Source organism: Anomaloglossus baeobatrachus, chromosome 4 (assembly GCF_048569485.1).
Source record: "Anomaloglossus baeobatrachus isolate aAnoBae1 chromosome 4, aAnoBae1.hap1, whole genome shotgun sequence".
NCBI classification, from domain to species: Eukaryota; Metazoa; Chordata; class Amphibia; order Anura; family Aromobatidae; genus Anomaloglossus; species Anomaloglossus baeobatrachus.
The window spans coordinates 279,101,992-279,128,015 of NC_134356.1; the positions used below are offsets into that span (position 1 = coordinate 279,101,992).

At 48.2% G+C, this 26,024-nt stretch overlaps 1 protein-coding gene across 5 annotated transcripts in view; it reads right to left on the reverse strand.

Annotated features, from left to right (window-relative positions):
• The window catches only part of CPSF6 (cleavage and polyadenylation specific factor 6), a 92,189-nt gene that overhangs the window by 52,621 nt on the left and 13,544 nt on the right, over window positions 1-26,024 (reverse strand). For all 5 annotated transcript variants that reach the window (XM_075344872.1, XM_075344871.1, XM_075344870.1 and 2 more), the window contains exon 3: window positions 12,200-12,303. In XM_075344872.1, the coding sequence (XP_075200987.1) occupies window positions 12,200-12,303 (104 nt within the window). The remainder of the gene's footprint in view (window positions 1-12,199; window positions 12,304-26,024) is intronic.

Genomic DNA, 26,024 nt, shown 5'->3' on the forward strand with positions numbered 1-26,024 from the left:
TGAAAAAGAAGCATTGCTATGCATAATAACATCCACAAGGAAACACTTAATAAAAGTTAAAACAGAATTAAAGACAAGTCGCCATACGTGCAAATACCCTGAATAGTATCAGTCCATATAAATAGCAGAGGGTACCGAGTACTCATAGCGTACTTTTTTGCACTTTTACTAAGGGTTCTCTCACACTGGCGTATAAAACGGAGGAGAGCAATGTGAGAAAAAAATTCCATTGCACTCAGACCAATGTTTGTCAATGAAGTAGAGCAGATCTGAGTTTTTTCTCAAATTGGACTGAAAAAAAAGTTGCCGCATAGTGAGATTGCACTCAGACACAATTTGTCAATGCAAGCCAATGGTCTCGAGAAAAAAAAAAAAACGGACGCCATTCATGTGCCGCCCATTTTTTAAGGATACATTACCATTCTGCAGAATATAACACTGTAAATGATCCTGTAAATGATTGTACAAAAATAGTTGCTGAGAAAAAAAAACGCATGTCATACGGATGCAAGGTGAGGGGAAAAAAAAATGCATACTCATATGACATATGGAAAACCAAACGGATTTCCCTTGTCCTACGTTTCTGGATGAGAGTGGGACCGATTTTTTATATGCCAGTGTGAGAAAACCCTAACATGTACAGTCATGGCCAAACGTTTTGAGAATGCTACAAATATTAATTTTTACAAAGTCTACTGCTTAAGTTTTTCTAATGGCAATTTGCATATACTCCAGAATGTCATAAAGAGTGATCAGCTTAACAGCAATTACTTCCAAAGTCAATATTGGCTAAGAAAATGAACTTCAACCCCCAAAACACATTTAAACATCATTGCATTCCTGCCTTAAAAGGAGCAGCTAACATTGTTTTAGTGATTGTTCCATTAACACAGGTGTGGGTGTTGATGAGGACAGGGCTGGCGATCAATCAGTCATGATTAAGTAAGAATGACACCACTGGACACTTTAAAAGGAGGATGGTGCTTGGTATCATTGTTTCTCTTCAGTTAACCATGGTTATCTCTAGAGAAACACGTGCAGCCATCATTGCGCTGCACAAAAATGGCCTAACAGGGAAGAGTATCGCAGCTACAAAGATTGCACCTCAGTCAACAATCTATCGCATCATCAAGAACTTCAAGGAGAGAGTTTCCATTGTTGCCAAAAAGGCTCCAGGGCGCTCAAGAAGGACCAGCAAACGCCAGGACCGTGTCTTAAAACTGTTTCAGCTGCGGGATTGGACTACCAGCAGTGCCGAGCTAGCTCAGCAATGGCAGCAGGCTGGTGTGAGTGCTTCTGCACACACTGTGAGGCGGAGACTGCTTGAGCAAGGCCTGGTTTCAAGGAGGGCAGCAAAGAAGCCACTTCTCTCCAGAAAAAACATCAGGGACCAACTGATATTCTGCAAAAGGTACAGGGAGTGGAATATTGAGGACTGGGGTAAAGTCATTTTCTCAGATGAATCCCCTTTTTGATTGTTTGGGACATCTGGAAAACAGCTTATTAGGAGAAGAAGAGGTGAGTGCTACCACCAGTCTTGTCTCATGCCAACTGTTAGGCTATGTTCACACACTGCGTTTTTCACCTGCGTTTTTGGTCCGTTTTTGGTGCAGAAATTTCTTGAGAAATTCTTGTAACCTTTCTGCAGACATTCCCCAGCAAAACCTATGGCAAAAAAAATTAGCTGTGCGCACACTGCGTTTTTTTCTTAAGAAAATTCTTTCAGTAGATTTTCTTAAGAAAAAGAATGAGCATGTCACTTCTTTTCTGCAGCTAACTGCGTTTTTTGCCATATATAATTGGCACAATAACGCAGGGAGCAACCAGCGGTAAAAACGCACCAAAAACGCACCGAAAACGCACCAAAAACGCACCGAAAACGCACCGAAAACGCACCGAAAACGCACCGAAAACGCAGGTGCGTTTTTGGTGCGTTTTTTAACACAGGTGCACTCTTAAGAAATTTCTTAAGAAAAATCCTTTTTCTAGTGTGCACATAGCCTAAAGCATCCTGAAACGATTCATGTGTGGGGTTGCTTCTCAGCCAAGGTAATCGGCTCACTCACAGTCTTGAATAAAAACACAGCCATGAATAAAGAATAGTTCCAGAATGTCCTTCAAGAGCAACTTCTCCCAACTGTCCAAGAGCAGTTTGGCTCCCAACAATGCCTTTTCCAGCATGATGGAGCACCTTGCCATGAAGCAAAGGTGATCACTAAATGGCTCATGGAACAAAACAGAGATTTTGGGTCCATGGCCTGGAAACTCCCCAGATCTTAATCCCATTGAGAACTTGTGGGCAATCATCAAGAGACAGGTGGACAAACAAAAACCAACACATTCGGCAAAATGCAAGCATTGCTTATGCAAGAATGGACAGCTATCAGCCAGGATTTGGTCCAGAAGGTGATTGAGAGCATGCCAGGGAGAATTGCAGAGGTTCTGAAGAAGAAGGGTCAACACTGCAAATATTGACTTGCTGCCTTAACCCCTTAGTGACGGAGCTAATTTTCACCTTAATGACCAGACCAAATTTTGCAATTCTGACCAGTGTCACTTCATGAGGTTATAACTCTGGAACGCTTCAACGGATCCCGGTGATTCTGAGATTGTTTTTTCGTCACATATTGGACTTCATGTTAGTACCAAATTTAGGACAATATTTTTTGCGTTTATTGAAGAAAAAAATTGAATATTGGCAAAAATTTTGAAAATTTAGCAATTTTCAACTTTTGAATTTTTATACCGTTAAACCAGAGATTTCTGTGACACAAAATAGTTAATAAATAACATTTCCCACATGTCTACTTTACATCAGACCAATTTTGGAAACAAAATTTTTTTTTGTTAGGAAGTTAGAGGGGTTCAAAGTTTATCAGCGATTTCTCATTTTTACATCAAAATTTACAAAACCATTTTTTTAGGGACCACATCACATTTGAAGTGACTTCAATAGGCCTAGATGACAGAAAATACCCAAAAGTGACACCATTATAAAAACTGCACCCCCCAAAGTACTCAAAACCACATTCAAGAAGTTTATTAACCCTTCAGGTGCTTCACATGAACAAAAGCAATGTGGAATGAAAAAAAGCAAAAATTAAATTTTACCTAAAAATGTTGCTCTAACCCAAATTTATTCACTTTTAGAAGACCTAACACAACAAAATAGACCCCAAAACTTGTTCCCCACTTTCTTATGAGTGCGCCGATACCCCACATGTGGTCAGAAACCTCTGTTTGGACAAATGGGAGGGCTCGGAACAGAAGGAGCAATATTTGAATTTTGGAAAGCAAATTTGGCTGAAATAGATTGCGGGCACCATGTTGCATTTACAGGTCCGCTAAGGTACCTAAACAGAAGAAACCCCTCACAAGTGACACCATTTTGGAAACTAGACCCCTCAAGGCTTCTATCTAGGGGTATAGTGAGCATTTTAGATCCACAGGTACTTCACAGATTTTGTTAACGTTACGTTGTCATATTGAAAATTTTAATAATTTTCTCAAAAATGTTGCTTTAGCATCAATTTTCTCACTTTTTCAAGAGGTAATTCCAAAAATTTGACCTCAAGGTTTGTTAACCACTTTTTTATGAGCGCGGTGATACCTCACATGTGGTCTGAAACCTTTGTTTGGACAAATGGGAGGGCTTGGAACGAAAGGAGCAATATTTGAATTTTGGAAAGGAAATTTGGCTGAAAAAGATTGCGGGCACCATGTCACATTTGGAGGACCCCTAAGGTACCTAAACAGCAGAAACCCCACACAAGTGACCCCATTTTGGAAACTAGACCCCTCAAGGAATTTATCTAGATGTTTGGTGAGTACCCTGAACCCCCAGGTGCTTCACAGAATTTTATAACGTTGAGCCATGAAAAAAAAAAAAAAAATTTTACCACAAAATTGTTATTTCAACCAGGTAGCTTTTTTTTTTTACAAGAGTAAAAGGAAAAAATTCAGCATAACATTTATTGTGCAATTTCTCCTGAGTTTGGCGATACCTTATATGTGGTGGAAATCAACTGTTTGGGCGCATGGCAGGGCTCGGAAGGGAAGGAGTGCCATTTGACTGCAAAATTGGCTGGAATCAATAGCGGACGCCAGGTTGCATTTGGAGAGCCCCTGAGGTGCCTAAACAGTGGCGGTCCCCCACAAGTGACTCCATTCTGGAAACAAGACACCTCAAGGCTTTTATCTAGGTGTATAGTGAGCAGTATGAATCCACGAATACTTCACAGAATTTCATAAGCTTAGGTTGCCATATTGAAAATTTTCATTTTTTTCACAAAAATGTTGCTTCAGCATCAAATTTCTCACTTTTTCAAGAGACAACAACAAACCGTGGACCCAACAGGTTGTTATCCAATGTCTTATGAGCACAGGGATACCCCACATGTGGCCAAAAACCTCTGTTTGGATAAATGGGAGGGCTTGGAATGGAAGCAGCACCATTTGAATTCTGGAAAAGTTGAAATAAATTGCGGGCACCATGTCACATTTGCAGGGCCCCTTGGGTACCTATACATTAGAAACCCCCACAAGTGACCCCATTTTGGAAACTGGATTTTATTCAGGAGTATAATAAGCATTTTGAATCCACAGGTACTTCACAAAAATGTTGCTGTAGCAACCAATGTCTCACTTTTAGGCTATGTGGCCATGAGCCAGTGACACGGCGTCTAGTACACAGTGTCAGCCTCCTGCAGAGATGTGAGTGTTGTCCACGGGAGAACGCAGCTGCCCATGCCCACGATTTGGGTTCAGGCCGCTGTGGAGCTCTATGCTACCTGCAGAGAACACTCATCTCCGCAGCATAAATTGACATGCTGAGGCTCGGGAAGCTGCGCCACAGGTCGGTTTATGCTGCGGAGAAAAGAAGCACATTGGGCATGGGATTTCTAAAAATCCTTCCACTGTGCTTCTACTGCACAATGCAGCGTTATGGACACAGGGAAAACACTCTGCGCCCAAAACGCTGCAAATCCCGATTGTGGGCGCACAGCCTAAAATGCTACAATGGATGAATGGATACATGTCAAACATATATAACGTCCCACCCCCTGCATATTCTAAGCTGGCGCCCTTTAGTGCCTTTCATGTGGCACTAAAGGGTGCCTAGCCTTGTATTTAGACCCCCAAAAAAATAATAATTAAAATAAACGACGTGGGGTCCCCCCCATTTTTGATAGCCAGCTAGGGTAAAGCAGACAGCTGTAGTCTGCAAACCACAGCTGAGAGCTTCACCTTGGCTGGTGATCAATTTGGAGGGCTCCCCAGGCGTTTTTTTTAAAAAAAAAAAAAAAACGTGGGGTCCCCCCCAAATTAGATCACCAGCCAAGGTGAAGCGGACAGCTGTGGTCTGGTATTCTCAGGGTGGGAAGAGCCATGGTTATTGGACTCTTCCCAGCCTAAAAATAGCAGGCCGCAGCCGCCCCAGAAGTGGCGCATCCATTAGATGCGCCAATCCTGGCGCTTCGCCCCAGCTCATCCCGCGCCCTGGTGCGGTGGCAGACGGGGTAATATATGGGGTTGATACCAGCTGTAATGTCACCTGGCATCAAGCCCTGGGGTTAGTGATGTCACGGCATCTAAACAGATACCCGACATCACTAACCCAGTCAAGTAATAGACAAAAAAAAAAAGACAAAAAAAAAATTTATTTGAAAAAAAAACTCCCCGAAACATTCCTCTTTCCCCAATTTATTGAAAATAAAGAAATTACGGTCGCTGTAATCCGCTGTAATCCGTGAGGTCCCACGCCGACTCTGGATCTTCTAGAATATGGGGGGCACGTTCAGGGAACGTATCCCCCATTTTCTGGAAGAGCAAGCTCTCCATGAGCAGTGTGGGTGCAGTAATCTGAGAATACTGCACTCACACTGCCCCGGTCCAACTTAGGGCAGAGTGACCTGCAGTAACCTCATTCCAGAATATGAGGGGCACGCTCACAGAACGTACCCCCCATTTTCTGGAACAGCAGTCTCTCCATGTGAGGACCACACTCCTCACATGGAGAGACTGCTGATTACTGCACTCACTCTCACCCGGTCCACAGTGGAGCAGCCTGTGCATCAGCGACGTCAGCGTCCCTGCAAGACTGACGTCGCTGATGCACAGGCTGCTCCACTGTGGACCGGGGGAGGAATCCAGCTGACAGCCGCTGTCTGCGCATGCGCCGTCAGCATTCAAGAAGGAGGCGGCGTGATCGTGGGACGGATCACCAGACAGGTAACGTATGACCGGGGGCTGGGGGGGGGGGGGTGATGGGGGGTGACCTAGTGGGACCTGGGGGGACCTGGGGACACCTTTCTGCCGCATGTGACGTGTCACATGCGGCAGAAAGAGCAGAATGAATGCGGGGGAGGGGGGGTGGCTCTGGAGACCCGGAGGGGGCTCCGGTGACCAGAGGACTCCGGTGGACCGGAGGAGGGGTCAGGGGGAGGACATTTCCCTCCGATCTGAAATGTTTGATCATTTCAGATCGGAGGGAAATGAATGCAGAGCCGGCGGCGGCGGGAGTTTTCAGCGCGCGTCGGCGCCATCTTGGATTTTCCGGGGGGGGGGGGGGTTGGATGGATTTCTCCGGTACCGGGGGCTTTGGGGGCACTAAGGGCTCACATTTATTTCTCATCTGACATGTTTGATCACGTCAGATGAGAAATAAATAGATTTTACCAGCCATTTTTTTTTTTTATGTTGTCGCCGGTATACGGTGTATACCGGCGATCGCATTAACGGGGTGCATAAAAAACACCCCGATTCATAATCTGGGGGGTCTCAGCTACCCCCGGTAGCTGAAACCCCCGAGATTTTTCGTCACTGGGGGGCGCTACAGGGTTTTTCCGGCCTGACGTCTCAAGACGTCGGAACAGAATAAGTACCCTGTTTTTCCGACGTCTTGAGACGTTAGGCCGTCGCTATGGGGTTAACTCATTCTAACTGTCAATATAACCTTTTGGTACTCATAATATGATTGAAATTATATTTCTGTATGTGATGTAAACATCAGACAAAATTAAAAACCAGAGGGCAACAGATCATGTGAAAATATAATTTTGGTGTCATTCTCAAAACTTTTGGCCATGACTGTATGCTGGCTCATGTCTTTGGTTCTGCTTTAGTTTCTTGTACAACTGAAGGTAGGGCGACTCCACTTTGGGCTTTGTCTTTTGTCTACATAGCCTTTCACAGGCAGGCGTGAAAGTCAGGGATCTAGGTCCTGCTCTAGCCCTATCTATTGAGGTTTGCTGGCACTAGTTACTAGAGATAGAACCATGCTGACTGGATACAGCTTGAGATGGTGGAATGGCCTTTAAGACATTTTGATCAAAATAGTGTCCTTTAAGTACCCCATGTCATTTCCATGATCTATTTATTAACATACTGCAAAGTATTTGCTCATTGGTTGTATTCTGGGTTTTGTAAGAAAAAATATACTTTTAATTTAGCTTTCAGTGTAGTTTGGGTGTCAGGGGGAGAATACAACAGGGCTGAATTTTCTCTAGTGTAGTAGTGAAGTGTAACCTGGAAAGTGTAATAATGGCACAATTCACCATCAAGCAGAAAATTACAGTATTGTTTTACATTTAAAGCACCACACCAGCATTTTTTTTTTTACTTCAGTGCTGGAATTGTGCTTTAAATCTAAGGGGTACTTTGCACACTGCGACATCTCTAGCGATCTCGTTACCGATGTGAAATGCTAGATCACAAGTGTGATCTTTCGAGATCGCACATAGGTCATTTTACGCATGTGCGATCTCCAAAGATCGCACTTGCGATCTAGCATTTCACATCGGTAACGAGATCGCTAGCGATGTTGCAGTGTGCAAAGTACCCCTAAGTCCCCTGTCTTATACTCACCTGCCACTATCTTCAGTTATCACCGCCGCTCCGGTCGGTCTTGGCAATCTGTATCCTGTGTGTTTCCAGTATCTTTATGGGAGCCTTGTTCTGGCTCTTAGGCTATGTTCACACCAGAAAAATGACTTTTCTTAAGAAATTTCTTGAGTGAAGGATTAGCGCACCTGCGTTAAACGCACCGATAACGCAGGTGCGGTTTTTTTCAGGTTGGTCCCTGCGTTTTTTAATGCCTTTACAGCAATAAAGCACGTTGAAAATGAAAAAAGAACTACAGATAAGATACGGGTCACAGATCAGATACGGGTCACAGATTAGATCGGATAAGATACGGGTCACAGATCAGATCAGATACGGGTCACAGATCAGATCAGATACGGGTCACAGATCAGATCGGATCAGATACGGGTCACAGATCAGATCAGATACGGGTCACAGATTAGATCGGATCAGATACGGGTCACAGATTAGATCGGATCAGATACGGGTCACAGATTAGATCGGATCAGATACGGGTCACAGATTAGATCGGATCAGATACGGGTCACAGATCAGATCAGATCAGATACGGGTCACAGATCAGATCAGATACGGGTCACAGATCAGATCAGATACGGGTCACAGATCAGATCAGATACGGGTCACAGATCAGATCAGATACGGGTCACAGATCAGATCAGATACGGGTCACAGATCAGATCAGATACGGGTCACAGATCAGATCAGATACGGGTCACAGATCAGATCAGATACGGGTCACAGATCAGATCAGATACGGGTCACAGATCAGATCAGATACGGGTCACAGATCAGATCAGATACGGGTCACAGATCAGATCAGATACGGGTCACAGATCAGATATGGGTCACAGATCAGATACGGGTCACAGATCAGATACGGGTCACAGATCAGATACGGGTCACAGATCAGATCAGATAAGATGCGGGTCACAGATCGGTATTTAGGGGAATAGATATATAATAGAGGGATAGATATTCCAGCTTTATTTATGATGTTTGTGTTCCCTACACACTGCAGTTCTCGCGGCCGGTAAGGTGTTCACATCAGTGGCCATGAGAAATGTCCTGGAGTCACTTCTGCAGCATCATTCAGGGAGCAGCATTCAGCACTCGCTCACTGAACGAGGCTGCGTGGAGAACTGTCAGACACGGCTGGAAGCGCCGTGGGACATTGCTGTGGATTACGTCGGAGCTGTGTTCGGGGGATTTAATAAAGTGGAGAAAGAGGGGCTTTTTGTCTTTTATTCAAAATAAAGGATTTTTCGATGTGTGTGAGTGTTTCTTTACTTTCACTTACAGATTAGTGACGGCGTGTCAAACGCTGCCATTACTAATCTTGGACTTAGCGGCAGCTATTGGTTGTCGTTAACTCCATATTACCCTGATTGCCACCGCATCACGGCAACAGGAAGAGCCGGTAACACGCCGGGACTGTCGCATAATGGATGCGACAGTCCCGGGGCAGCTGCGGGCTGATATTCTCGGCTGCGGGGAAGGGGGGGACGGGCATTAACTATGGCCTTCGCGCTCCCCAGCCTGAATACCGGGCCGCCACTGTGTGCTTACCTGGCTGGACGGTAAAAATACAGCGGAGCCCACATTTTATTTTTTTTTTTAATATGTACGTTTGATTTCTATGTGTGTGTGCATTATATGTGTGTGTGTGTGTATTGTGTGTGTGTGTATTGTGTGCATTGTGTGCGTGCGTGTGACATCACTTCCCTGCAAAACGCAGAGCAGGGATGTACACTGTCCCGAAATTGCGAAATAACGCAGGCATAACGCACCTAACTTGCTACCTGCGTTATTCCCTGCACTATTTCATGATTACATTACAGTCAATGGAGTAAAATAACGCAGTTAGCTGCAGAAAAGAAGTGACATGCTCATTTTTATTGAGAAAATCTACTGAAGGAATTTTCTTTAGAAAAAAACGCAGTGTGCGCACAGCTAATTTTTTTGCCATAGGTTTTGGTGGGGAATGTCTGCAGAAAGGTTACAAGAATTTCTCAAGACATTTCTGCTGCAAAAATGCGGGTAAAAAACGTAGTGCGTGAACATAGCCTTAGGGTATGTGCGCACTAGGCGTTTTTTTCACGCTGCGTTTTTATGTGCGTTTTTGTCTCAAAAAACGCACCCGCGGCTAAAAAAATGCGACAAAAACGCATGCGTTTTTGCTGCGATTTGGTGCGTTTTTTGCTGCGTTTTTGCTCACTGCGTTTTTAATCAGTGCACAATGCCATTAAAGATTGTTGATGAAAAAAAAAAAAAAAAAAAAAAGGTCTGATGTCATTTCCTTCTTCAAAATGTTCATTGTATGCAGGAGAGCAGACAGCAGCTGCAGAAAAACAAGGCTCAGCATCCTCCATCCAGGACTGTATGCAGTTTTTTGCCCGAAAAGAAAAAAAATGACATGGGCTTTGCCATATTTTTGTATGCTAGCCGGGTACAGCAGGCAGGTACGGGCTGCCCCCAACCCCCAGCTGCCTATTTGTACCCGGCTGGGAACCAAAAATATAGAGAAGCCCTTTTTTTTTTATTTCATGAATTTCATGAAATTAAAAAAAAAAAAAATGACGTGAGCTTCGCCTAATTTTTTGAGTCCAGCCGGGTACAACTAGGCAGCTGGGGATTGTAATCCTCAGTGCAGGGTGCCCAAGCTTTCTGGGCACCCCCACTGCGAATTGCAGTTCGCAGCCACCCCAGAAAATGGCGCTTTCATTGAAGCGCCATCTTCTGGCGCTGTATCCAACTCTTCCAGCTGCCCTGATGCCGGGTGGCTAGCTGGGTAATAATGGAGTTAGGGCTAGCTGTATATTATCAGCTAGCCCTAAGCCCGAAATTCATGGTGTCACGCCAATATTAGACATGGCCACCATGAATTTCTAGTAATGATAAAAAAAAAAAAAACAACACACAGAAAAATATTTTTATTAGAAATAAAACAACACAATTAGTGACTCCATCTTTATTGAAATAAAGAACCCCCCTCCGCAGTAATCCTGGGTCAAGGGTCGCGCGCCGTCCAATATCTGATCGGTTTGCTGGAAGGCATACCGATCAGATGATCTGTCAGGTTCAAGGATGTGAATCACATCACACATCAGCTGATTGTATAAAAGCCGATTATACAATCAGCTGATGCATCAGTAGAAAAAAAAAATAATACTCACTTATGTGCTGTGCTGATTACCGGCAGCTCCTGGAGCGATCGATTGGACAGGAGTCTGATCCTGTCTGATCGCTGCAGGAGCTGCCGGTAATCAGCTGATGAAGTCCCCTGACGGCAGGATCAGCTGATAGCCGGCCGGGCGCGAAAAAGCCGGCGAGACTACGATCAGCTGATGCGACAGGTGACTGCGTCAGGTGACTGCGTCAGGTGACTGCGTCAGGTGACTGCGTCAGGTGACTGCGTCAGGTGATCCACCGCCAGGTCCTGCAAGCAAGGTCCTGCCCCGGGGAGACTGCACACAGCCAGAGCGGCGGGTACCGAGACAGGGGCTGGGAGCGGGCATGGCACCGGGACCCTGCAGACAGGTGAGTATATATGACTTTTTTTTTTTCTACTGTTCACTTTTGTTTTTGCCGCTGCCTCCACCTCCCGCCCAGACATGGCGCCGCACGGAGCTGACATGGCACCGGACGGGAGGTGGAGGCAGCGGTGACGGTACCGGGAGGATTCATGCTTCTGTGTTTACCAACAGAAGGAATCCTCTTCCTGTACACGTCACTGTAGTGCCCACCCCTTGCGTTTATAGCTGCGTTTTTAGTCATAGAAACGCGGCTATATGCGTTTTTGAACATCTCATTGAACTCAATGGGTGAAAAACGCAGTGAAAAACGCAGAAAAAATTGACATGCTGCATTTTTGTGGTCACCACAAAAACGCAGCTACAAAAAAACGCTATGTGCGGACAGCACTTATGAAAACCCATAGACATTGCTGGGGAAGCAATGTCACTGCGTTTTCAGCACAAAAACGCGGTAAAAAACGCCGCTAAAAACGTGGCAAAAACGCCTAGTGCGCACAAGGCCTTAGACTTGTATTGAGCGATTGTGAAGGAATGTTTCATTTCCAGTCAGTCACAAGTTACAGTCGCAAGATAGTGCCCGCTGGCCTGGAGCAACGCAGGAAAAACGTGAAGACACTGGAGAGAGTATAAGACTGGGGTACGAGGACTTAGATTTAAAGCACCACTCCAGCAGGGGAGAAGGGGGAAGAAGAAAACCCACTTGGGTGGTTCTTCAAGATACAGGAAATAAAACAATTAAATTCTTACTGAGGTGTCTATTTTAGTAGAATGTGTCAACTCACCCTTTTGACTGGCCATTTGCACGATTTTCATAAAATTTTATTTCCAAAATATCATTAACACCCAGAGAGTGAACAGCATCAGTCAAGTCTTCATCTGTTGTCCACTAAAAAGAGGAAAATGCACAAAGTTAATACAGAAGTAGAACTACACATGATAACTGAAGCGTGAACACAACTTTAGCTAACCCCCTAATATACAATAATAAATGTTTGGGACAGATGAGTGGGAGAGCAGCATAGGCAGAAGAAAAAAGAGAATTTTGTTACTTACCGTAAATTCTTTTTCTTATAGTTCCGTCATGGGAGACCCAGACCATGGGTGTATAGCTACTGCCTCCGGAGGACACACAAAGTTACTACACTCAAAACGTGTAGCTCCTCCCTCCTAGCATATACACCCCCTGCTAGCCAGACCTAGCCAGTTTAGTGCAAAAGCTGAAGGAGGACTGTCACGAACCACCGGGGGGGTCACTCAGAAATCCCCCGCGCTGGCTACCAGTACGTCACAATCGGGGGGTAACAAGTGGGGGTCACCCCTCCTTTATACCTCCCGACCGACAGACAGAGCACGTGACGCGCTCTCTAGCGCCCCTCTTATAGTCAGGCCAATTATGGAATTGCCCGACAATAAGCAAGGAGGCCGCTATACTACTTATGCCGATTATTGAAGGGTCCCCGGTGAGAGTAGGGTATATATTCCCCGACCTCCGCGGGCGGAATATATAAAACCTCCCCGAATCTCACTGGCCTCCCCACAATAATCCTTGGCACAACTCGCTGCCACCAACCGCTTCACGGTAACTATTAGCCGAACACACAGACGTGGGATTCAAGATCGAGATAACAGAACAGCCCAAGATTAATTATATAATTTAATCGGCCTAAAGCCACACTAGAAACTACAATATATACAATAGGGAATCTACAGAATATACATATGTCAGAGTACAGTTACAATCAAAGCATGGGTTACAAACAGGCATACACAGTTCCAGCAGTTACCTTGTGCGTCTGGCCACAGGGGGGCGCTGTAGACCAGGTTTCCAGGAACTCCCTCACAGGTCTTTCCCAACCAGGCCCCCGAGCAAAAGAACACTGGAAAATGGCCGAAGTAGGGTTATCAACCTGGGCAAATCCAGGTCCCCTCCTACCTTAGTGACCTCAGAGGGAGCACTGCTCCACCCCTGGCTGGAGTTATGGACAAAATCCACAACATGGAATATGGGCCATAACTTTGCCTGGGAGCGTCGTAGGCGGACGCCGACGCTCTCATTGTGACAGCTATGAATTTAGCTACAGAACGAGAGGACTCATGACTTGTCTACTAGTTCCCCATTGGCTGATATCACGCCTGGGGTATTTCCCCAGGTCCTGCTCCCATAAAAAGGGTGTGCCAGCATCGTCCGCATGCGGAGACACTATTTTTATGGTTGCCATATTTATCGGAAATATGGCTTGCGAGATATGAACCATTTTTTACTGGAGTCGTCCTGTCTGGATACTTCCAAGCTTGCTAACTAGATAGCAGCCCCTACTACAGGGTCACGGCAGGGAGTCATCCTGTGTCCATTGTTCCCACATCACCTAATCTCCATATCACAGGAGATGGCCATGGGATGTGACACCTTCACAGATGCTGGACATCTGAGAACAAGAAGGGAGGGGGCACTGCCATGGAGTGATGAGAGCGATTATGACTGGAAGTCATAATTCATCTTCATATCCCAGGGTTTGCCTCACAAGGACATCCACCCGCAAGAAGAGACGGAGTAAAATTCGGCAGAACCGGAACCTCTGTCTACAACAATAACAGCCGGTGAAGACACACGGAACAAGAAACCTGCCAACAGGCAATAGGGAGGGTGCTGGGTCTCCCATGACGGAACTATAAGAAAAAGAATTTACGGTAAGTAACAAAATTCTCTTTTTCTTTATCGTTCCTATGGGAGACCCAGACCATGGGACGTCCTAAAGCAGTCCATGGGTGGGAATAAACAGACAACTGAGCAGCAGGAAAACCCAACTTCACAAATGGGCGACAGACGCCTGAAAGATGCGTCTGCCGAAGCCCGCGTCTGCCAAAGCAAGAGCATGCCTTGGATAGAGCTTCGAAAAAGTATGCAGACTAATTCGAGCTGCAGTCTGACAGACCTACTGAGCCGTAGCCTGGTGCCTGAAAGCCCAAAAGGCACCGACAGGTCTGATCAAATGTGCTCTGATCCCCGGCGGGGAAGGCACTTGAGTACACTTGTAGGCCTCGGAAATGGCCGACCTAAGCCAACGAACCAGGGTCGGCTTAGATGCCGAGAGACCGCTACGCTGACTAGCAGTCAGTACCAGAGAGAGAGGTGCACCGCCTAATAACGGCGGTGCGAGACACATAGATCCAGGGGGCCCGCACCAGATCCAGGATATGCAACGCTTCCTCAAAGCGATGAACAGGAGCCGGACAAAATGAAGGCAGGAAAATTGCCCCGGATAAGGTCGAAGCTATAACCACCTTAGGGAAAAAAGTCCGGAATCGGACGGAGACCACCTTGTCTTGATGCAAAAGACCAAGAAGGGGGTTACTCAGAGAGTGCAGCCAGAACTCCCTGGCGGGAAATTATAGCCACTAGAAAGACTACTTTCTGTGAGAGATGAAACAAAGAAACCTCCCTAGGAGGCGCAAAGGGGGGTTTCCGGGAACCGGGAGGACCGGATTAAGGTCCCAAGGCTCCATAGGCCGCCGGAAAGGCGGAACGATGTGAGACGCGCCCTTAAAGGGGCGCACCGGAGCCAGCCGGACAATACGCCGCTGGCAGATACTGACAGAGCCGAGACCTGTCCGTTAATGAGGGATAGTCCTAGCTGTAGACCGGACTGTGGAAGGGACAGGAGGGTCTGCAAGGCTAAAAAGGTCCAAGAACACCTTGGAGCTCGAGTCATAGCGGAAGACAACTTCAGGAAGGATACCAGAAGTCGCCAAGATCCAGGACTCAATAGCTACGCCGTCAATCTGAGAATCCAGAATTCTGACGGAAAAACCGGACCTTTGAGAAAAAGTCTGAACGGTCCGGAAGATGCCATGGCAACCCAACGGACAAAAGGAGCAGGTCAGGATACCAAGCCTGCCTGGGTCAGTCTGGAGTAAGAGAATGACCCGACGGCCCCCTTTTTTACTGATCTTGCGCAGGACTCTGGGCAAGAGGTAGAGACGAAGCTGGGATCAAATATGAACCAGTGTGTCTACTGCAAAACCTGAGGATTGTGGACCACGGTTGGACAGCTGAAATAGTTTGCCTCGCAGTCTTGACATAGGATGTGGGCTGCGGCTACGGTGGACTAGGAGTCCCTTGTCCACTGAAGGATGTTGAGGCGCTAAGATTGCCAGGCGGCTGAGTGTCCCGCTCTGGAAGTTGATGTAGGAAAACGCTGTCACGTTGTCCGACTGAATTCGAATGTGCCTAGCCGCCCAAAGATGGTGAAGGCTTAGAGAGCTAGAATACAGCTCTGATTTCCAGCCCATTGATCTAGAGGGCTGATTCGGACAGAGTCCAAGCGCCCTGCGCTCCGCGGTGGGGATATACTGCTCCCAAGGCGGAAAGACCAGCACCCTGGTGAGGATCACCCGGGACGGGGGCAGGAAGGAGCGTCCCCGAGACAGAGTGGCCGAAACCACCACTGCAAACGAGCCCCCGGTCAGTGGCAAAACCACCACCCCGTGGAAGAAGGGAGTTCGCGTGTACAGCGGGAAACATCCAGTCTCAGAGGACGCAGGAGAAACTGGGCAAGGAATCGCTTCCATTGACGCCACCATCTGACCAGCACCTGTATTTGGTGTCTGATAGAATGACGTCGACCACCAGCGGAGAGACTACTGAACGACTAAGAGCGGGTTCACAAGAGCCGACAGAGTCTCGAATTGCGTCCCTGAGAACCTCTGGTTCGAATTCAGAGTGGACTTGAACAGAATGACAAGCCACCCGAATAGGTTAGAGTGGCGAGAGTAAGCGAAGTACTCTGCTAAGAGTCTGCACTGGATGAAGCCCCGAAGAAGGCCGTCCAGGACAAACGATCACTGCCAATCCCTAGGGGTGCAGGACCCTAATCACAGCAGCCCCATGAGAATACTCGAGGGGCCGTGGCTAACCCTAAGGGAAGAGCCACAAATTGGACCACTCCGATGGCAAAACGTAGTCAACGCTGGTGTGAAACTGCGATTGACCCCTGCAGAAAGGCATCTCCAATGCCGATGGCTGCTAGGGAATCTCCTTGGGTTCTTGATTGATCCGGTGAAAAAACACACGGAACAAGACTGAGACTCCATGTGAAAACGCCACACCTGACCATGCTTGAAAAGCTAAGATCCAGGTCGAAAGGTACCGCCCTGTTCGGGGACTAGACATAGATTTAAACAAAAATCTCAGAACCGTTTCTAGTCGGGAACCGGTACAATTACTCCATTGGCCTGCAAGAAATGCCACGGCCTGAGAAGACTTGGAGCCGGAAGGAGGTGACAGAAAAAATCTGTTTGGCGGGTGGACAGAATTCCATCCCGTAGCCATGGGAGATATAATCCCGCCCCCACTGAACGGAGACGTGTTAGAACCATACGTCGCCAAGTGGAGAGAACCTGCCACCGACCAGGAGGAGGTTGGCGGCTAGATAGCCCGGAGGAAGCTGACTGAGTGGCAGCATCTCCTGCGGTCTTCTGAAGACGCAGCTTCAAGCCAATTGGTTCTATGAACCTAGGCCGAGCTAGAGGACGATCAGATGGAGGAACGGAACCACCGAAACCTCAACTGATTCCTGCCCTAGACAGGTACCCTGTTGGTGGCAAGGAAGAACTCTCCCCTCCGAGAGTTTCCTAAATGTCATCCAGTTGGTTCCGAAGAGACTGGTCCCCCCAAAGGGGAGCCCAGGAAGGAACCTCTATAGAGGCATCTGCCTTCCATTTCCGAACAGGAGCCTGCGGATAGCGAGGAAAGTAGTCAAAACCACCGCCGTGCGGAGTCCCGCATGGCAGACTTGGCAGAGGATGAAAAGACTGAAGTCTGGAAGTTCAGGCAACCGTCTTGGGCATAGAGTCCCTATGAGGGAATGCCTCTCCTCTGAGGAGTCATCAGCCACTGCCATAACGGTCCGGGCTGAGCCACCTGAGGTGAATGAGCCCACCTCTTGACTACCATTGGACATGGGAAAAACAGTCCTCAGAATCATAGGAAGCGACTGTCAGAGCGGACTCTGGGCTGGTCACAGGGGCCTGAAAACTGGAGTGGTTAAGGAACACACGTTGTGTTCACCTAGATAAGGTAACTCCGGCGGATTGAGGTCCAGTACAAAATTAATGTACCGTGGGATCCTTATAGAGGTGCCGTCAGCCACTGATACAACTATCCGGGCTAAAAGTCTAGACACCGGAGTGGCCACCCTTGGCGAATGAGTACACTCCTTGATCACCTCCGATGGGAGGGAAGACAGGCAGCAGAACCCCGCTGTGGGATCTGCAGGCTGTGGGCTTGGACGCAGCGGGCTGAAAACTGGAGTGGTTAAGGAACACACTCTTCGTCTTGTTAAAGGTATACTGATGCATTTCTGCCAGCGGGGAATACTGCCCTGATACCGGCTGATGGAGGCCCAATAGAATAATGGACACAATCCAATTATCCGCATCCGCGTCACCTACGGACGGATCAAAGTACCTAAAGTAGCGTCCGAGCCCCTGGTAGAGACATCCTCCTCGTCCAGTGAGTCAGCTCGAATCGGAGCTGCGGGACGGGGAGGACAGGGGACCCTGCGTCTCCCTGTCAGGAGGACGGGGTCTGTGAGCTTTGCTGAGCAAGCAGAAAACGCCCTGAGAAGGGGGCTGCATGCTCAGCAGATGCCGGGACAGCCGACCCCTGGAAAACAGATTCCCCCAGGGGTCAGCCACCGAACCCGGAGCAGCTGGGGGGACCATGAATGAGCCCCCAAGCTGAGGGGCCACAGTGGTTAGGAGCTCGGTACAGCCGTACGAGACTACCAGCAGTGGATAATAAAAACAGCCTGCAGCCTCGCTCTGTGAGACCTGCTGCAGAGGTGGGGGGCTATGTCTAGAATACCCAAGACAGGGGTTCAGCCTGGGGAAGACTCCAGGCTGAGGCACCACCACATAAGAACCATTACAGTATGATCTATGCCGGTTCAGGCAATATTACAGCCTTGGAGCTTTGCTCCTAGTGAGACATGCTGCTGAGGAAGAGGTTCTATAATAAAGAATTAACCCCTTCAAAATGCCCTGATAGTGTATAAAAGTGCACAACCAGAGGTTGTGACTTATCAGGCCGCTATTGAGAGTGCCCCCCCGGTTCCAAGCCTGGACCCCCAGCCAGATATCCACCCCCTCTGCACTGCAGAGCAGCCAGCGCCGATCAGCGTACTAAGAACGCTGAGAAAATGGCGCCAGAGTGAGGTGGGGGGGCGAGGGTTAACCCAGGAGCGGGAACGGAGGGCTAAGGAGATGTACAGGGGAGGGAATCATCTCCTCAACAAGGAGTGTCCCCCCCTGTGCAGGGCGGCCGGCGGGCGGCGCTGCAGTGTCCCCCTGCATGACTGACATGCAGGGGAACAATAACGAAACTAGGCCGCGGCTGAAGCCGGGGCCTAGAGTTATGCACGCGGCCGACAATCAGGCATCATCGGCGCGGTTCTCAGTAAAAACTGTGGAACCGGCCGGAAACACATTAAAAAGCAGCGTTATCACAGAAAATAACTGTCCCACCAATAGAAGTGCCCCACATTGCAGAAGGACCCTTAAATAACGTCTCTATACTTAGCTTTGAGACGCAGGGTCCAGTCCCTGGTGGGGTGGGGGTCCAGTGCTCCGTCCAGCAGGGTCCTGCCAAAGGGCTGCGGATGGAGGCCGGTCTCCTGCAAGGCAGTGAGAACCGTGTTGGCTCTAACTTCAAGCCAGAGCCCCTAAGGGATGTTGAAGGAGCGCGGCATGAAGGGATTTCTGCCCTGAAGTCAACCTTAACAGCACCCCGCCAGGGGGGTGTGAAGGGACATGCCGGGGGTCCAGTGGACCCGCTTTTCTTCCAAATCTTTAGAAAAAATGAAAAAATCAAAAAAGGATGCATGTGTGTGTGTGATCCTCCTGACACAAAGCATGAAACTGGCTAGGTCTGGCTAGCAGGGGGTGTATATGCTAGGAGGGAGGAGCTACACGTTTTGAGTGTAGTAACTTTGTGTGTCCTCCGGAGGCAGTAGCTATACACCCATGGTCTGGGTCTCCCATAGGAACGATAAAGAAAAAAAAAAAGAAGGGGAGTTGAAAGGGATATTGGTCATTCCCATCTCCAAGTTCCTATCCCAATATGTAGTAGGTATAATAATATTAGCCCATACCTCCAATTAGAAATGTAGTAGTTCTCCTGATATGACCATGTGTCTTACCTCATGTGAAGGGCATTGCAGCTTAGGTATCCATGGTTACGATCAGGAGCAACTATCACTATGAGTGGACGTAACCAATACCCAAGCCAAAATGCCCTATACATGAGATAAGAGACATGGCTATACCAGGACTCTACTACATTTCTAATTAGAGGGATTTGCTAATCTTGGGATAGAATCTTGGACATGGGAATAACCCTTTAAATTCAAACTAACAGACACTCGTCTTTCCTTAGTTTGTTGGCAAACACTTGGGAGGTCCTCATATAGCTCAGGTCTAGAGAACTTGGTAAAGTTAGCTGACTTCAAGAATATGTGCACGTTTATGAATTGGTGCAGAAATTTCTGCACCATTTCTTTGATTTTTTTGCAGGAAAGACGCAGCAGTAAAAACACATCTTTTTGCCACGTTTTCGGGGCGGTTTTGGTGCAGTTTTCCCCATTCATGAGAATGGGTGAAATCTGCAGCAAAAACACTGCAAGAATTGACATGCTGCATTTATATCTGCACAAAATCTGCAAGGAGACACGTCAGGAGTCTCGTTGACTTTGCTGGCATCAGGATTCTTTTAGACAAATCTGCATTTAAAAATGTGCTAAAAATGCAATGTTTGCACACTGTGCATTAGGCTATGTGCGCACGGTGCGTTTTTTGTTCAGAAAACTGCATGACTTTGCTTCACCAGCAAAGTCTATGAGTTTTCATTTTTGCTGTCTGCATACAGCGCTTTTTTTTTTAACTGCGTTTTTGTGGCCACCACAAAAACGCAGCATGTCATTTATGACTGTGTTTTTCACCCATTGAGTTCAATGAGATGTCCAAAAACAGAATGAAAAACGCAAATTGCAAATATAGCTGCGTTTCAATGACTAAAAACGCAGCTATAAGCACAAGGGGTGGGTAGTAAAGTGACATGTACAGGAAGAGGATTCCTTGTGTTGGTAAACACAGAAGCGTGAATCCTCCTGGTACCGCCACCCGTTTCCATCTCCCGCCTGGTGCCATGTCCGCTCCCAGCTCCTCTCCCGGTACCGCCACCTCTGTTCCAGTGCCATGTCAGGGTGGAAGGTGGAAACAGCTGCAAAATCAAAAGTGAACAGTAGAAAGAAAGAAAAAAAACAAAAAAAAACAAAACACACTCACCTGTCTGCAGACTCCCGGGACATGTCTGATAGCTGCAGGACCTGCCGGTGATCAGCTGATGCGGTCACCAGACGTCATCAGCTGATCGTATAAGTCCAGTGGTGAGGCCGGCTTTTTACCGCTCGTCCGGCTTAAACTATCAGCTGATGCTGTCAAGAGACTTCATCAGCTGATTACCGCCAGGTCCTGCAGCGATCGGACGGGAGTCTGAACAGAAGTGTGGAGGGGTTTTTTTTTTCCCACTGATGCAACAGCTGATTGTATAAACTGCTTTTATACAATCAGCTGATGTGTCATGTGATTCACATCCTTGAACCTGACATCATCTGATCGCTTTGCCTTCCAGCAAACCGATCAGATGATATTGGATCCGGATTGGACATCGCGGGACCCTTGTGCCAGAATTACTGCGGAGGAGGGGGGGGGGGGGTGTTTTTTTATTTCAATAAAGATGGGAGTCACTAATTGTGTTGTGTTTTTATTTCTAATAAAAATATTTTTCTGTGTGTTGTGTTTTTTATTATCTTTACTAGAAATTCATGGTGGCCATGTCTAATATTGGCGTGACACCATGAATTTCGGGCCAGCTGAAAATATACAGCTAGCCATAACCCCATTATTACCCAGCGAGCCACCCGGTACCAGGGCAGCTGGAAGGGTTGGATACAGCACCACAAGATGGCGTTTCTATGAAGGCGACATTTTCTAGGGCGGCTGCGGACTGCAATTCACGCGGGGGTGCCCAGAAACCTTGGGCACCCTGCGCTGCGGATTCCAATCCCTAGCTGCCTAGTTGTACCTGGCTGGACTCAAAAATTGGGCAAAGCCTACATCATTTCTTTTAATTATTTCATGAAATAATTAAAAAAAAAAAAAAAAAAAAGGGGGGGCTTCCCTATATTTTTGGTTCCCAGCCAGGTACAAATAGGCAGCTGGGGGTTGGGGGCAGCCCGTACCTGCTTGCTGTAACCTGGCTACCATACAAAAATATGGCGAAGCCAATGTCATTTTTTTGGGCCAAAAAACTCCTGCATACAGTCCAGGATGGAGGATACTGAGCCTTGCAGTTCTGTAGCTGCTGTCTGCTCTCCTGCATACAATTGTGGAGTAAGTATGATTGATGAGCCTTGTAGTTCTGCTCCCCCTGCCTCTCCCTCCAGCATACAGTCCTGGATGGAGCATGCTGAGCCTTGCAGTTCTGCAGCTGTCTGCTCTCCTGCAGATACTTGTGGAGAATGAAAAACATATTGAAGAAAAAAATGACATCAGACCTTTTTGGGTTTTTTTTCCCCAACAATCTTTAATAGCATTGTTCACTGAAAAAAAAAACGCATAAAAACGCAGTGAACAAAAACGCAGCAAAACCCGGTAAAACACATGCGTTTTTTGCTGCAGGTGCGTTTTTTTGTGCCAAAAAACGCACAGACGCAGCGTAAAAAAAACGCAGCGTGCACACATAGCCTTAGGCTATGTTCAGATGAGCTTTTGATGCTGTCTATTTTCACCAAGACCAAAATGCAGCGTCTCAGTTCCAGCAGAGTGGATGGATTTACAGAAATCTCATGCCTCTTCCCTTTTAACTCAGCGTACACAGACCTGCAGTGCGCGTTTCAGTTCCACAGGTTATCAAATTCTCCTGCGGGTACACTGAGTTTTATATGTGAATGTTTCCCATACACTTACATAGTATGGGGAAAATCCGTAGGTAAAAAAAAAGAAGGGAATTTTGTTACTTACCGTAAATTCCTTTTCTTCTAGCTCCTATTGGGAGACCCAGACGATTGACGATTGGGTGTATAGTACTGCCTCCGGAGGCCACACAAAGCATTACACTAAAAAGTGTAAGGCCCCTCCCCTTCTGGCTATACACCCCCAGTGGGATCACTGGCTCACCAGTTTTAGTGCAAAAGCAAGAAGGAGGAAAGCCAATAACTGGTTTAAACAAATTCACTCCGAAGTAAAATCGGAGAACTGAAAACCATTCAACATGAACAACATGTGTACCCGAAAAACAACCAAAAATCCCGAAGGACAACAGGGCGGGTGCTGGGTCTCCCAATAGGAGCTAGAAGAAAAAAAATTTACGGTAAGTAACAAAATTCCCTTCTTCTTCGGCGCTCCATTGGGAGACCCAGACGATTGGGACGTCCAAAAGCTGTCCCTGGGTGGGTAAAGAAATACCTCATGTTAGAGCTGCAAAGACAGCCCTCCCCTACGGGGAGGCAACTGCCGCCTGCAGGACTCTTCTACCTAGGCTGGCGTCCGCCGAAGCATAGGTATGCACCTGATAATGTTTGGTGAAAGTGTGCAGACTCGACCAGGTAGCTGCCTGGCACACCTGTTGAGCCGTAGCCTGGTGTCGTAATGCCCAGGACGCACCCACGGCTCTGGTAGAATGGGCCTTCAGCCCTGATGGAACCGGAAGCCCCGCAGAACGGTAGGCTTCAAGAATTGGTTCCTTGATCCATCGAGCCAGGGTGGGTTTTGCAGCCTGCGATCCCTTGCGCTGACCAGTGACAAGGACAAAGAGTGCATCCGAGCGGCGCAGGGGCGCCGTGCGGGAATGTAGATTCTGGGTGCTCTACACCAGATCCAACAATGCAAAGCCATTACATATCGATGAAATGGATAAAAGGAAGGTAAGGAGATATCCTGATTGTGATAAAAAGGGGATACCACCTTAGGGAGAAACTCTGGGATCGGACGCAGCACTACCTTATCTTGGTGAACACCAGGAAGGGAGCTTTGGATGACCGTGCTGCTAGTTCGGACACTCTCCGAAGAGACGTGACCGCTACCAGAAAGGCCACTTTCTGTGAAAGTCGAGAAAGTGAAAACATCCCTCAGAGGCTCGAAGGGCGGCTCCTGGAGAGCAATTAATACCCTGTGCAGATCCCATGGGTCTAACGGCCTCTTGTACGGAGGGACAATGTGATAACCCCCCTGCAGGAACGTGCGTACCTGAGGAAGTCGTACTAGGCGCTTCTGAAAGAATACCGACAGCGCTGCGACTTGTCCTTTAAGGGAGCCGAGCGACAAACCTTTTCCCAATCCAGATGCAGGAAGGGAGGAAAAAGGAGACAATGCAAATGGCCAGGGAGACACTCCCGAAGCAGAGCACCAAGATAAGAATAACTTCCACGTCTTGTGGTAGATCTTGGCAGACGTCGGTTTCCTAGCCCGTCTCATGGTGGCAATGACGTCTTGAGATAATCCTGAAGACGCTAGGATCTCGGACTCGATGGCCATACAGTCAGGATCAGGGCCGTAGAATTCAGTGGAAAAAACGGCCCTTGGGACAGTAAGTCTGGCCGGTCTGAGAGTGCCCACGGTTGGCCGACCGTGAGATGCCACAGATCCGGGAACCACGACCTCCTCGGCCAGTCTGGGACGACGAGGATGGCGCGGCGGCAAGCGGAGCTGAGCTTGCGTAGCACTCTGGGCAACAGTGCCAGAGGTGGAAACACATAGGGTAGCTGGAACTGCGACCAATCCTGAACTAGGGCGCCTGCCGCCAGAGCTCTTTGCTCGTGAGACCGCGCCATGAAAATCGGGACCTTGTTGTTGTGCCGAGACGCCATTAGGTCGACGTCCGGCATCCCCCAGCTGCTACAGATTTCCTGACACCATTCTGGGTGCAGAGGCCATTCCCCTGCGTCCATGCCCAGGCGACTGAGGAAGTCTGCTTCCCAATTTTCTACGCCCGGGATGTGAACTGCGGATATGGTGGATGCTCTGTCCCCCACCCACGTCAGAATCCGCCGGATTGCCTGGTAGGCTTGGCGATGCGTGTTCCGCCTTGGTGGGCGATGTCTGCCACCGCTGTGGAATTGTCCGACTGAATTCGGATCGGTTTTCCTTCCAGCCACTGCTGGAAGGCTTGCAGGGCAAGATACACTGCCCAGATTTCCAGAACATTGATCTGAAGGATGGACTCCTCTGAAGAGAGTCCTTGACCGTCTGAGAAGGGAAACGTTCCTGTCTAGGGACGTCGACTCCCCAACCCATTGGCAAAGCATGTCCCATTGAAGTGGACGCAGATGAAACTGCGCGAAAGTGACTGCCTCTGCATGAGGCGTCTTAAGGGGTGTGACTGGCCTTGAAGGAGAGACTGCACCCCCGTCTGTAGTGAACGCTGCTTGTCCAGCGGAAGCTTCACTATCGCTGAGGGAGTGTGAAACTCCATGCCCAGATATGTCAGCGATTGGGTCAGTGCCCGATGTAACCTTGAAAAGTTGATGATCCACCCGAAACTCTGGAGAGTCTCCAGCGCCCCGTTCAGGCTGTGTTGGCATGCCTCTTGAGAGGGTGCCTTGACAAGTGGATCGTCCCAGTAAGGATCACAGAGTGACCCTGAGAGTGCAGGACTGCTCCCACTGCTGCCCTGAACTTGGTGAAAACCCGTAGGGCTGTCGCCAGACCGAAGGGCAGGGCTACGCACTGAAGATGCTCGTCTTCAATAACGAAACGTAGCAAACGCTGGTGCTCTGGAGCAATCGGCACGTGGAGATAAGCATCCTGATATCTATTGATGCTAGGAAATCTCCTTGAGACATTGAGGCAATGACGGAGCGGAGGGTTACATCCGGAACCGCCTGGCCTTCACGTGCTTGGTGAGCAGTTTTAGGTCCAGAACGGAACGGAAAGAGCCACCCTTTTTTGGCACCCCAATCAGATTGGAGGAAAAAACCGTGTCTTGTTCCTGAAGAGGAACAGGGATTACCACTCCTTCTGCCTGCAGAAGAGCATCGGCTCGGTGGGGGGGGGAATGTCCTGTACACGTGAGACACAATGTCTCTCACCCACCGGTCTGTGACCTGCGGCAGCTAAATGTCGCCAAGCGGGAGAGTCTGCCACCAACCGCGGATGCGGAGAGAGAGAGCTGAAGTCATGAGGAGACCGCCTTGGTAGCGGTTCCTCCTGCAGCCTTCCTTGGGCGTGATTGAGCCCGGCCGGAATTTGAGCCCCTCTGAGCCTTTTGAGCCCTTTTGGACGAGGACAATTGGGACCTGCCCGAGCCTGGGAAGGACCGAAACCTCGACTGTCCCCCCAGGACAGCATTACTAGGGTAAGTCGCAATGCAGACATTGCGAGGTTAAGGACACCACCTGCGGCACAGATGTACATGTGCTCAAGACCAGCTGCGCAAGACCAGCTGAAATAGCTTAGAGTGCCCATACGGCTGCGAATGCCGGAGCAACCGACACGCTGATAGCTTCACAGACAGATTTCAACCAGAGTTCCATCTGTCTGTCAATGGCATCT